Source organism: Phoxinus phoxinus, assembly GCF_949152265.1.
Source record: "Phoxinus phoxinus genome assembly, chromosome: 21".
Classification (NCBI taxonomy): domain Eukaryota; kingdom Metazoa; phylum Chordata; class Actinopteri; order Cypriniformes; family Leuciscidae; genus Phoxinus; species Phoxinus phoxinus.
In genome coordinates this window covers 27,356,300-27,368,365 of record NC_136896.1, presented here as the reverse complement: position 1 = coordinate 27,368,365, position 12,066 = coordinate 27,356,300, and the positions used below count along the sequence as shown (strand labels likewise).

Genomic DNA, 12,066 nt, shown 5'->3' with positions numbered 1-12,066 from the left:
GAAGTCTTTTACAGTTATATGTCAACAAGATTCAGCAAGACATTTTCACCTGGCTGTACCCAATGTTTAGATCTGCTGTGGTATTTATGCAAATGAGCACATACATAATTAGATTATGCATCGTTTGCCCATGTTAACAAACAATAAAAAAAACTTGTAATAAATGTTTTGTTTGTCTTGATGTAAGTAATCAACTCAGTAATTTTCTTGGTGATATCTAAAGGTTAAAATTATTACCCTATTCACGTGAGGAAAAAAATTAATAGGCTATATTTGGGTCTTTTTCTAAACTTTCCCCTAATGGGATTCTTCTGGGCTTTTTTTCTTTCTTACTCAGGACATATTGAGGATACAAAATTCTCAAGTTTTTGAGTTTGCTTCTGTTACAATTTGTCCTACCCTTATTCATGAAATGACTGGACTATCAGCCTCAGGCCCACTGTCCCTAAACACTCGCGGTCTTCCTACAAGTCCGCACTTTGCGAATGTAAGATCGCATATCGACCGCAAAGTGGGCGCTTGCAAACACCCTTCTGAAACCTAAAATTACAAATGGGACAGCCTTCATGGACTTAACACATGCACACGCGGCAGCCATTGCAAGCCCATATGAAGTGTGCCATTTGGGACAGGCCTCAGACGTCAATGAAAATTGGAATCACTTCAGGAGGTTCGAAGTCGTCATCTAATTGGGTGAATTCTACAGGATTTTCGAGAGATGTGTGTCACATTCTTTAACGGTCTGCCTGGAAACAAAGATGCCGTGATGCCAAACCCCCTCATGGAAGAAGAAAGCTGTCGTGTTCAGAACTGTGACAATGAGTGCTTATCAGGATCAACTAAATGCTGGATTTCATTCGGTCCACCCTGGATGCGGCCAAATACTTTATATATAGAAAGACGGTAGAAAGACTCATTTTACTATGAATGTGAGAAAGTGCAACACGCAATATGGCGGAATAAGAAGCTTCTTCCATTAGAAGCTCCGGTTGCTATGGAAACAGTCAATGATCTGGACTGCACATGCACATTGGCTTTTAACAGCTTTTAATGCTATTTTAACATAAACTACATTTATGAGTGATCTCAAATATGAAATTTAATCGTAAGTGAACAGCTTAAGAGAATTTGATGTTTCCCCTTTTAAAGAGAAAGGAGCTGCACTTGCCTGACTGAAATTGCTGCCCGAAAGGCATTTCAAAGATGGCCGCCGAGTGAAATGATTTGGACTATGATGCAGCACGAAGAGTCCCTGACAGTAAACTGATGCCCTGTTCTATTTATGATGTAATTAAAGGGATAGTTCACCCAAAAAAGACAATTCTGTCATTAATTATTCACCCTCAAAGTCGTTCCAAACGGAGAGCTTGACAGTCTATGCAACCACCACTTTGACACTTCAAAACATTCAAAAGAGATTGTAAAACTAATCCATACGAATTGAGCGTAGTCCAAATCTTCTATAGAGACACAATTGCTTATATGATGGACAGACTGAATTTAGTCTTTTATTCAAATATAAACATTTATCAGCGAACAGAAGCTCAACCGAATCAGCTTGAAGTGCGGAGGGACAGAAAGCTCTTAGATTACAACAAAAAGATCTTCATTTGTGTTCTGAATTTGAATGAAAGTATTACAGGTTTGGAATGAGATGAAGGTGTGTAATTAATGACAGAATTAAACATTTTGGGTGAAAATTTTTGTTTAATGTTACTTATGACAACGGTCACTTTGATGCTGTTGCAATGTGACGTGGCAACATTCATGTCTGTGTAAAAGTAATGGTTTATTATTCAGTTATGAGGAAATGAGGCAGGACTTGAGTTTATCCCTCAGGAGTTGATTTGATCATGAAGGGGTTGCAAAGGAGTATGGAGGCAGACCTGAATGTTTGCAAATAATCATGGAGGACTACTGTCCTGAAACCCTTTTGAGAAGACTTTCCGACAGGGACATGGTCAAGTTCACTGCAATGTATTCCAGTGGTAACCATTTTTTTAAAAGTGTTATTTGAGTTATCAATCTGCTTCATTTACTGAAAATTGATAACTGACAAGATTTTAAGCTTTTAAGGCAACGGTAGCCTAAAACTATTTTCAAGCCCCAAATATAATGTTTCTAAAATATAAAATGCTTTTCATGTAAACATCCAATTATACTCTGTGAGAAAGTCTAATATGAACTGACACCTTTGCAAAATGAAATAAGCTTTATATATATATATATATATATATATATATATATAAAATCAAGTTTTCCAAGAACCCCCCCCCCCCTGTAATACTTATATTAGCCTACTTATATCAGTATTTTGCGTAATAATAAAAAAGTAGACATTTGCTTAACATCCTTTATTTCCAAATTCACATGTACATCAACAAGAATATTTGTAAACCAGTTATTAATAAAACACACAAACAATATTGACAACCACAATTGCCAAGCTAAAATTTACAACCGCAAAAAATGGTGTATGGAGTCAATGACGACAGGATGGCAAAACTGCACCCAAAACCATGTCGCAGATGTGCTGCTATAGAGTGAGACATTTAAACCAAAGGACAGACTTTCTTTCCCTCTTCTGTCTGCTACACACTCACTTCCCCCCTCAACACAACATCACAAGCGGAACAAAACACCTTATCCCATATCCAAGCTCTGCCGACCTTTCCAAAAAACACCCTAGTTAGAAAACGTTCAGAAACGTGTCGCCAATCCATGTAAAAACTCAGCATGCAGGTTAAAGTGTTGCAGGCATGGTCTCTGAACTTCTGCTTATTTTTATTTTTTATTTTATTTTATTTTTTCTTCAAGTCCTCATAAACATACAGTCATAAACATACAATAAACATACATTAAATATCTAATGGTAGTTACACAGCTCCTTCTCCAACACAAAGAAACAGGGGTCGCCGTCTGAGTAGTGCTCTTTTCCACTACTATCTACATAGATTCCTAACAAGCACATCAGCGATTACGGGATATACGCAAAAGTAGGCGTGTAAGAGGCAACGCCGTGTCTCAGGCTGCTCACATGAAATGCATGCAAGGAGCAAAGATAGTGTGGAGTGCTTCAAAGCTCATTAAAACATTCTGCGATAGTGCAGAGCATTTAAGCCATATGACTGGTTAAGGTCATTATATCATCATCCAGTAGAATAGAATACCTCGACTTAACATTTTACAGCTCTAAGTGGAAGTGGAGGATGTGTTCACGAGGAGGCGAGACAGACCATTGTTTAACGGCATGCTTGTGCTCAGGTTATGGTTTTTCATGTGTAGTGGGCAAATTTACAATACAGTTTGGCAATTCATCTCAAAAATGATAACTCCGCTAGAGCTGGATGTCATGGCAGGAAAAGAAAGGAACTGTTGGCAGTATTATGGGAAAAAATTACAGATGCATAGGTTGTGTTTTTCCACAAATAATGTCCCGATTTCTCACCCGCAACCTGCCATTAATGAACACTTTGCAATAACATCAGTTAATGCATTATGACTCAAACAACAAAGAACAGTTTTTTTTACAGCAATTTATAATCTAGGTTCATTTATTATTGTTTATTGTTAGTAGATAAATGAAATGGTATAGGTATATGTAGAAATTAACATTTACCTATATTAATAAATGCTGTAGAAGTATTGTTCATTTTTCTACTGCATTAATAAATGCTAAAAACCTTGAATCTTACTGTAAAGTGATACCAATAAAAGTGTCCAAAATAGCTGTAAACAAGTAGCTACAATTTGAAGATATTTTGTTTTATGCATATGTTAAAAATATAAATGCAAGTTAAATGTTCTTAGTTCCCAAAAAAAAAAAAAAAAAAAAAAACAGTAGGAGAGGCGTTTTCAAAGAAACACTGACATGATTCAAATCAATAATTTAAGACTGCCAGTAGGCACAACAACAAAAAAAGTGTTTTCATATCAGAAACATCTTATATCCGCAGAATAATACTGTAAGAACGTTTCTTTATGAATCACTCTGAATCTCATGGTTCACTGCAGGAAGTGTAATCTCTGACCAACAGCACAACAGAGATCCAGAAGGATGAAAAAGCTTTCAGCCTCTGTTATGCACCAAGCCTCGCAAATCATTTCAGAAATGGACTGTGAGGCTTTTAAGCTTCTTTCAATCTCAAAGTCAAGATTCAATGCTCTAATTTTTATTTTAAGCACTGCTAAGCGACTTATTCATAATCTCTAACTAATTTGATCCTGATTCAGAAATGAGAACAATCCTCTCTGAAAGGGAAAAAATGGGTTCTGTCTGAACTGTCCTAAATCCAGTACTAACCAAAAACCAGGCATGCCTAGAGAAAATAAAAAATGGTCAACAAAAGGCATTCAAATACATGGTGCTGCTAAACATAGTCAAGGGAGGGCTACTGGAAGAAATTCCCAATTGATAAATTCCCCGCCTTAAAGCAAAGGATGAGTGAACAGGCAAATTCATACACAATTCACAGTTAAAACAGCTTCATTGGCCTATAACAAATCTGAAGTATTACAAAATCGAACAGTGATAGCCAAACGTTACTTGGCATTGTTTTCTGGGCCACAAAATGACTTTCAGAGAGAGGTTAGAATACCATCAGGCAGGTGAAAGTGTGTGTTCTGTTTTTCTGGGGTGGGGTTTGGGGGCGTGGCTGGGTGTTGGTATGGTCCAATCACAAGCCCTGCTTGGCCAGCGATGCAGACACCTGGTCGGCGAGGGTGGAAAGCTGCGGCGGGTCTGCCATGTTGAGGCTGCCAGAAGAGGAGACGGTGCTCAGGCCGTGTGGAGACTCGTCTAGAGACACGATTTCTGCGCCGTGGTCGGTTCGCGCTTTGGCCTGCTCGCGGAACAACAGTTTGTGCGACTCAATCTAGGGGAAAGGAAATATATGAAAACTAACGAGAGCAAATGAAATGCCTGAGGCGAACTGGGATTCTTGGATGGAGATCAACACTGAATTCTCGAGTGAAAACACCCATAAAGCCATGCATCCAGGATCATTCTGTACTGGAAACTCCTAGAACGCAAATACTCATCTAAGTCCTGTATTCTGAGGGCCATTCCATCATGAGATGACATCACTGTTGCTCTCTAGTGGCCATTAAGCTGCAGGTCAGGATCAAATCAGAAATAGTTGTTGTGTCCCCTCAAAATGCTAAATAACAACATGCTCGAGTGATCAATGTATAAATAATCAATTTGTCAAACAATAAAAAATGTGTAAGATGGTGTTAAAAGGGAAAAAGCATGAGAAAATAAGTAAATAAAAACTTTTTGAAATGCGTTTCTATATAAATATAAACCTAATTTAAACTGAACATATTTTCTAAATCTTCTTCAAATAAAGTTATCATTTGTTGGTCAGTTGCTCATTTGTACAGTTGATTCCCCATCACTCCGTGCCAGCAGATGGCACCCAAGATGCATTTCACAAGATACTTGTGCAAGCTGAAGATTGCAATAGGCAAATGATTTTGAATTCATTTGTATGAAATATTTTATCTTTGTTGATTATTGATCCATCTACCAATTTGCACATTAATTCACTAAGTGGTGTCTTATTTGCAAGTGGATTTATTAAGTGATTATTTGGTTGTTTTAAGACAAAAACATGTGTTTTCAGGCACTGGTCAATTTTGAGATTTCAGGTTATTTTGTTTCCGTATCTTATCTTCTTTCAGATTAGTGTAAAGAAAACGCAAAATACACATTTTACACTATCTATTTGTGTCTGTAGATTTCAATTACAAAACATGTCTTTATTGAGATTTTCTCATCAACGGAGCCAGAAATCTTCACATCAGCAGCACTTCTATACTCAAATCTTTCCAGTTTTACTCCTACATATTCTGAAGGTTTTTACAGATGGGTCTGTTAATAACAATTTATTCATAAATCATAGTGAAAACTGAAAATGTATTTTATTCTGACTGTTGAGAGTATTTTCAGTGCTAAAAAAGAGACATCCAAAATCCCCTTTGTAAAAACCTTTAACTCACAAAATGAAAAGAATTTTAAACCTGGCTTTATCCAATGTTCAGATTTGAATTCTGGAAATGTATGCAAATTAGATAATGCAATTATTTGCATATTTAAACAGTACATTAGGAAAAAAATTTGCCTCACAAGTTTTCTGAAATGTTATGTGATTCATCAACTGAGCTTCTCTAACATATTCACCTGTAGTGTCTTAAAATTAAGTCATTTACTAACCCTGGTGTTGTTCCAGTGTAGTATGTCCTTCTTTCTTTTTTGGACCACAAAGGAGAATAATAATACGGTAATAAAAAAATAAAAAAAACACATGAAGGTGACCTGACTTGATAAAGATTCTTAACGGATTCCAATAAAGAACCGTATACTCCCAGAACACTTTGAATATATATCATATGTCCCATTGGATAGCCTACTTTTGCATATTTTTTAAAAATCTTGATGCTGGTGGTCACCATTCACTGCCTTTAGAGGAGTGCGAGTAAATTAAGGTGAGTAAATAAAATTTTAGGGTGAACTATCCCTATTAATAGTAATGGGTCCCCATATTTGAGCACTCTCCAAATATTATATTACAAAATACATGACAGTGATAGTTAATTTAATGCAGATATCTCTGTCTATTTCGGGCACGTCCCTCTCTTTGAATACTTACTGGAGTCCTCAATCTTTATCTGGGGGTTGCTGAGGAGGATGGGCTCTGGGGACATACTGGCAGATGAGAGGGTGGGGGTATCAGAGGGGTCTGGGGTGAGGAAGCCCTCCTCTTGGGGCGTTTCTGCCCCTCTCCCCTTCTCTCTCTAGAGACGGACCCCAGGGTGGCCAATGAGAGGGGAAATGAACACCATGGTCAACCAAAACAGAAAGAAACACAAAATGATATGGGTTCAACAAAAAGAAAAACGATGGTAACACAAATGTAAATAAATTAAAGATGAAGTATGTCATGTTTTCTCTTAAAATATTCACAGTTTAATATGCAGAGACAAGTAAAAGCGAAACATTCTCTCCTCTTTAAATTCTGAAACTCATGGAATCAAAACAAAGGGCAATGAGATGAGAATTTAAAGTTAAATTAGGTCAGGGGATTTTGTTAAGCCTAGCCATCTAAAGAACTAAATGTTTCAGAGAGCACCTGAGACCTGAGATTTACACAGAGATGGTTGTAAAATGATAAGGAATTATACACGTTCATATTTAACTTTCGGGTATGGAGGTGGAGAATGAATAGTCTGAGTATGGTTTCCCATCGTCTTACCCTCCTGCTGCCTCCTCCAGCCACGTGTTTAATGTTGTCCAGAGATCCAATCTTTGACTGAGCCTTGAAATCAAGCTTCTCAGACCTGATCTCAATGTTTCCTCCACCTTGAAAAGGCAGGTAAAATTCCTCATGACTTATATTAAATGGCCAATTATGTACATGCATTCAAAATGCTGAGAAAACTGAGTCCAAAGCTTGAGCTTTGATTGTCGGTGGCATTTAAAATCCGAAGTTGATGTCTGCGGTTACCTGGTTTGTGACGTAGGTTGTCTTTGGATCCGCACTTTGACTGCACATTGCTCAGGTCAATCTTTTTGTGGAGGATTTGGACCTTTTCAAAACAAAAAAAAACAAAGGTTTTAATGTTTTTCCAGGCAATTATATAAAATTCTAAATTCATTAAAAACTATCCAAACACACTTCCATTTACATAAGAAAGAGAAAAAGCTTGAGAAAATGGCAGACAGATGCTAAAGTGCAGTTGGTCAGTAAACTTTTCAGTCCCTTCAATGCAATACCCTCTTGGTTTTTAAAACCAATTTGTATTTATAGCGATGTAATCTAACCTCAAAGTATGATGAACCACGACATTAATTATCTAGTAGGTCACCGGTTCTAAAAAGATATGTTCTTCAATGCTCTTCATTTTAGACTATGGATTGAAGACACAACATGAGAACGGTACAATTGTGTACCATTCCTGCTCCGAAAATAGAAGCAATGACCTCATAGGCACAGCTGTTGGGGGTTTTTCTGTATAAAAAGGCCTCTGTCTTCAGAGTGAGGTCAACTTTTAGCTCGAGCCAACTTCTCACCACAAAGACAAGCTCTGCTGACCAGAGCGCTACAACAAGACCCCTCTGTGCCTTCAACAGCAGAGGAGAGCAACTCCTCTTGAGTGCATAAGGATCTCTAGGGATCCCTCGCTGCACTTCAAGAAGTGTAATGACTGCCCGTAATGACAAGCCGGTTGACATTAAGGGTTAGGGTTTCAGTGATGGTCATCTGTTTTTGTTAGGAGAGAGGTTTTCCTAAAAGTCAAAAATCAAAGTCTTCTAATTATATGGAGAATTGTTTATTACATGCTTAACTTTATTGAAGGGTGGTTTCTGTATTTAACATGTCTTGCACGAAATGTGATTGTTCGGAATGTCAATGCCACAAAACAGCATGTATGTTCTTCTGAGTTACGCTTAAATGTGTCGAGGGTCACAATTAATTGATGTTCTTGTTCTTGGAGGTTTGGAAAAGAAAGTGTGAAAAAGCTAAGCAATTGAAAAACCAACACAAAAACAGTAGATCCACCCAAATACTTTGATTGAAAGATTGATGGACTGAAAAGCCTTCATGCAAACACCCCAATCGATTCAAGTGAGCTTGATCTGAATTAAATTTCAATCAGATCGGAAGGGATGGATCTCCAATAATCCGATCAACAGGAAAGAAGAAAGCATGTAAACTATTAAATCTGACTATTAAAAAAATACCTTGCGCATGTTTAAATATGCTTTACGTCACACGAATGTGCGTTTCTGTCTCGCGATCATAAGTACGTTTACTTATGTCTCATGTCCTACAAACTGTTTAGTGGAATGAGAATTAATATTTACTAAATATTTGCAAAAAAAAGCTCTTCTAACATAAATGTCAGCTTTTTAAGCTGTGTCATCAAGGCAAAAACGACTACGGACTCCATTGACATTGCGGTGGCTTTCTCCGGTTCTGAATGCTTTGTTTGGAATAAATGTAAAGCACATGTAATCAAATATATGAATCCGATTGCAACATTTAGGGTTTGTATAAAATAAAGATTACAGACTCTGAAATCAGATTGGATTCATTCTGATTTACAAAAATAAGTGCATGCAAACATTCCTGTTTATGAGTTTTAGAGGGTGAGTGGTCATACAGTCATAGCCAAGCAACCAAGCAGTATTTACCATGCATTCATTTAAAATAGGGAAACACAATAGATCGGTACAATGACTGTTTAATTATGAATGCTCATTTCCCATATTTTTACATTTAGATTATCCAAAAAATAGTTTATTTCACCCAAAAATGACAATTCTGTCATTAATTACTCTCCCTCACGTCGATCCAAACCTGTAAGACTTTCGTTCATCTTCAGAAAACAAATAAATATATATTTAATGAAATCTGAGAGCTTTCTGTCCCTCCATTTCCAAGTCTACACAACCACCACTTTCAAGCCCCAGAGACATCATTAAAGTAATCCATGCGACTCCAGTGGAATAACCTCAATTTTATGAAGTGACGCGAGTGCTTTGTTTGCGCAAAACAAAAACATAATTTACCACTTTATTTTACAAAATATGAACACATGTTCACACAAAAACGTCTGCTTTCTGGGGCTTGAAAGTGTCAGTTGCGTAGCTGTCAGCGGACGGACAGAAATTCAGATTTCATCAAAAAGATCTTTATTTGTGTTCTGAAGATGATTGAAAGTCTTACGGGTTTGGAACGACATAATTTACATTCTTTGGGTAAACTAACTCTTTAATTAATGCTCACTACAAGTTACACTCACAAAATAAATATCCATCTTTTATATTGTACATTATGATGTTGAGACTTCACTTGAGATTCACTTTTTTTAACATACCATTTTAACATGTAAACATTTATCAGTTATTGGATATTATAATCAGGTTATTAGTATCGGCTAGAATTGTAATATCAGTGCATCCCAAGTCTCTTTAGTATGATTTTTGGTTAAGACAACAAAAAACGGTCCCCTGTTTACTCACTTTTCCACCTCCGGGTACATGTTTGATATTATCTTTGGAACCACACCTAGGCTGCACGCAACCTAAGTCCAGCTTCTGATCGAGAATTTGCACCTGAAAGAGTGAACAGTTTGGGGAAGACAAGGAGTTATCGGTCTTTTTAGCTCAGGACCAGAGAGGAACCCAGAAAGTAACCAGAGGAAACTAACATAGTTCATCATTAGGAAAGGGACTTTGTGACGGGGTGTTCAAATTGTTAATCCCAAGGTTTCCAAAAATGGTCATAACTTCAGGAAGAACCAAGACTGAAGGTGTTGAGCTCAACCCATAGTTACTCACATAGCCACCTCCTGGTACATGTTTGATATTGTCTTTGGAGCCACACTTTGACTGGACATTACTAAAGTCCAACTTCTGATCCAGTATTTTTACCTGGAAAATGATCAATTTGGGGAAGAGCAGGAGTTATGTTGCTAATTATCTTAGAGGTAGAAAGAACTGCTAGAGAGGAGGAGCCATGAGTTTGTGAATTGTAAAGATAAAACATGAATTCACTATAATGCTTTGTCTCCTTCTCACTTTTGACTGTCTTGTAGTTTTTAACAATCAACTCATCAGTAGTAAAGACCCTCTTTTTCGGTTCATTATCAATCAAAGAGACTGTGTAACAGACAGACCTACTAAATTGAATGAGATTGTTTTTACAAATGGTCATAACTTCAGGAAGAACCAAGACAGAGGGCGTTGGGTTCATCCTATAGTTACTCACATTGCCACCTCCAGGTACATGTTTCACATTGTCTTTGGAGCCACACTTTGACTGGACATTACTGAAGTCCAACTTCTGATCAAGAACTTTGACCTGAAAGAGTGCAGAGATCTGAAGTCATACAGTGTTTCTAACTTCACGAGGAACATTTCAGGAACATCTTGAGTCAGTAAGGGATGGTTGGGAGTTTGATTAGTCTTGACTTCTTTCCATCAGTTGGAAAAGGAGGAGGTTGTTATACTTTTTTGGTAAGGAATAAATGGCTGATGGTAAATTTAGGAGTGAACCGGGTCTGGATAATGGTTTATCTCATAGTAACTCACATTGCCACCTCCAGGTGTGTGTTTGATATTGTCTTTGGAGCCACACTTAGAAGGGACATTACAAAAGTCCAACTTCTGATCAAGAATTTGTACCTGTTTAAAGCAAACGTTTGGAAGTTTTCATGATCGAGAACATCAAATGGTTCCCCGATTCTCATGAAGCATAAAGACATATTATTTGGAACGGCATGCATTTTAGTTTGTTCGGACTACTGGATAGTTACCATTCTTGTAAAATGTAACCATTACAAGACTTAAAGATAATATATTAGTCAGTTCTTACCGTGGTTATTATAATTAACTGAAAACTAAAACTATAACCATTAATACATTTTCGGAACTTAAAATAAAATAAACATTAACTGAAATTAAATATATAAAAAACTTGGCAACTAGCTGTAATGCAATGTTTAAATTGATGTAATAAAAAAAATAATGAAAAAACATCAAAAAATCTTAAAACAACAACATTACTAAAACTTGAATATGAATATGGAAAATATACAAATTCAAAAACAATTTCAAAATGCTTGCTTGCCATGGAATAAAAAATTAGACTTTTTTTTACTTTGACTAACTTTTTTCTCAGAATTGCGAGATATAATATATATAAAAATCTGAATTGCGAGTTTATATCCCGCAATTCAGATTTTTTGTTCCTTTTTTATCTTTTTACTTAGATTTTTGATTTTAACTCGCAATTTGGAAAAAGTCAGAATAAAATCACAATAACTTTTTTCTTTTTAATTCAGTGGCGGATCATAAATAAATGAATAAAACTTGTGTGTTCGAATCATTCTGTAGTTACTCACATTGCCACCTCCTGGCATATGCTTGAGGTTGGCTTTGGAGCCACACTTTGCCTGCACATTACTGAAATCCACCTTCTGATCAAGAATTTGTACCTGTGAAAGACATTGGGAGAGTTGACTTACAACTATTCTTGTAGGGAAGAGAGAGATGTT

The 12,066-nt window shown here is 36.7% G+C and overlaps 1 protein-coding gene across 17 annotated transcripts in view; it reads right to left on the bottom strand.

Annotated features, from left to right (window-relative positions):
- Positions 1 to 3,815: 3,815 nt before the first annotated feature.
- mapta (microtubule-associated protein tau a) overlaps positions 3,816 to 12,066 on the bottom strand; it is a 34,232-nt gene continuing 25,981 nt past the window's right edge. For 9 of the 17 annotated variants that reach the window (XM_079594481.1, XM_079594496.1, XM_079594490.1 and 6 more), the window contains 5 exons: positions 11,914 to 12,006; positions 10,031 to 10,123; positions 7,509 to 7,590; positions 7,257 to 7,363; positions 3,816 to 4,874 (listed from right to left, as the gene is read on the bottom strand). In XM_079594481.1, coding sequence (XP_079450607.1) covers positions 4,677 to 4,874; positions 7,257 to 7,363; positions 7,509 to 7,590; positions 10,031 to 10,123; positions 11,914 to 12,006 — 573 coding nt within the window. In that variant the 3' untranslated portion in view covers positions 3,816 to 4,676. Of the gene's footprint in view, positions 4,875 to 6,653; positions 6,799 to 7,256; positions 7,364 to 7,508; positions 7,591 to 10,030; positions 10,124 to 11,913; positions 12,007 to 12,066 lie in introns of all 17 variants that reach the window. The other 8 variants (XM_079594491.1, XM_079594483.1, XM_079594492.1 and 5 more) reach the window with 2 other exon arrangements.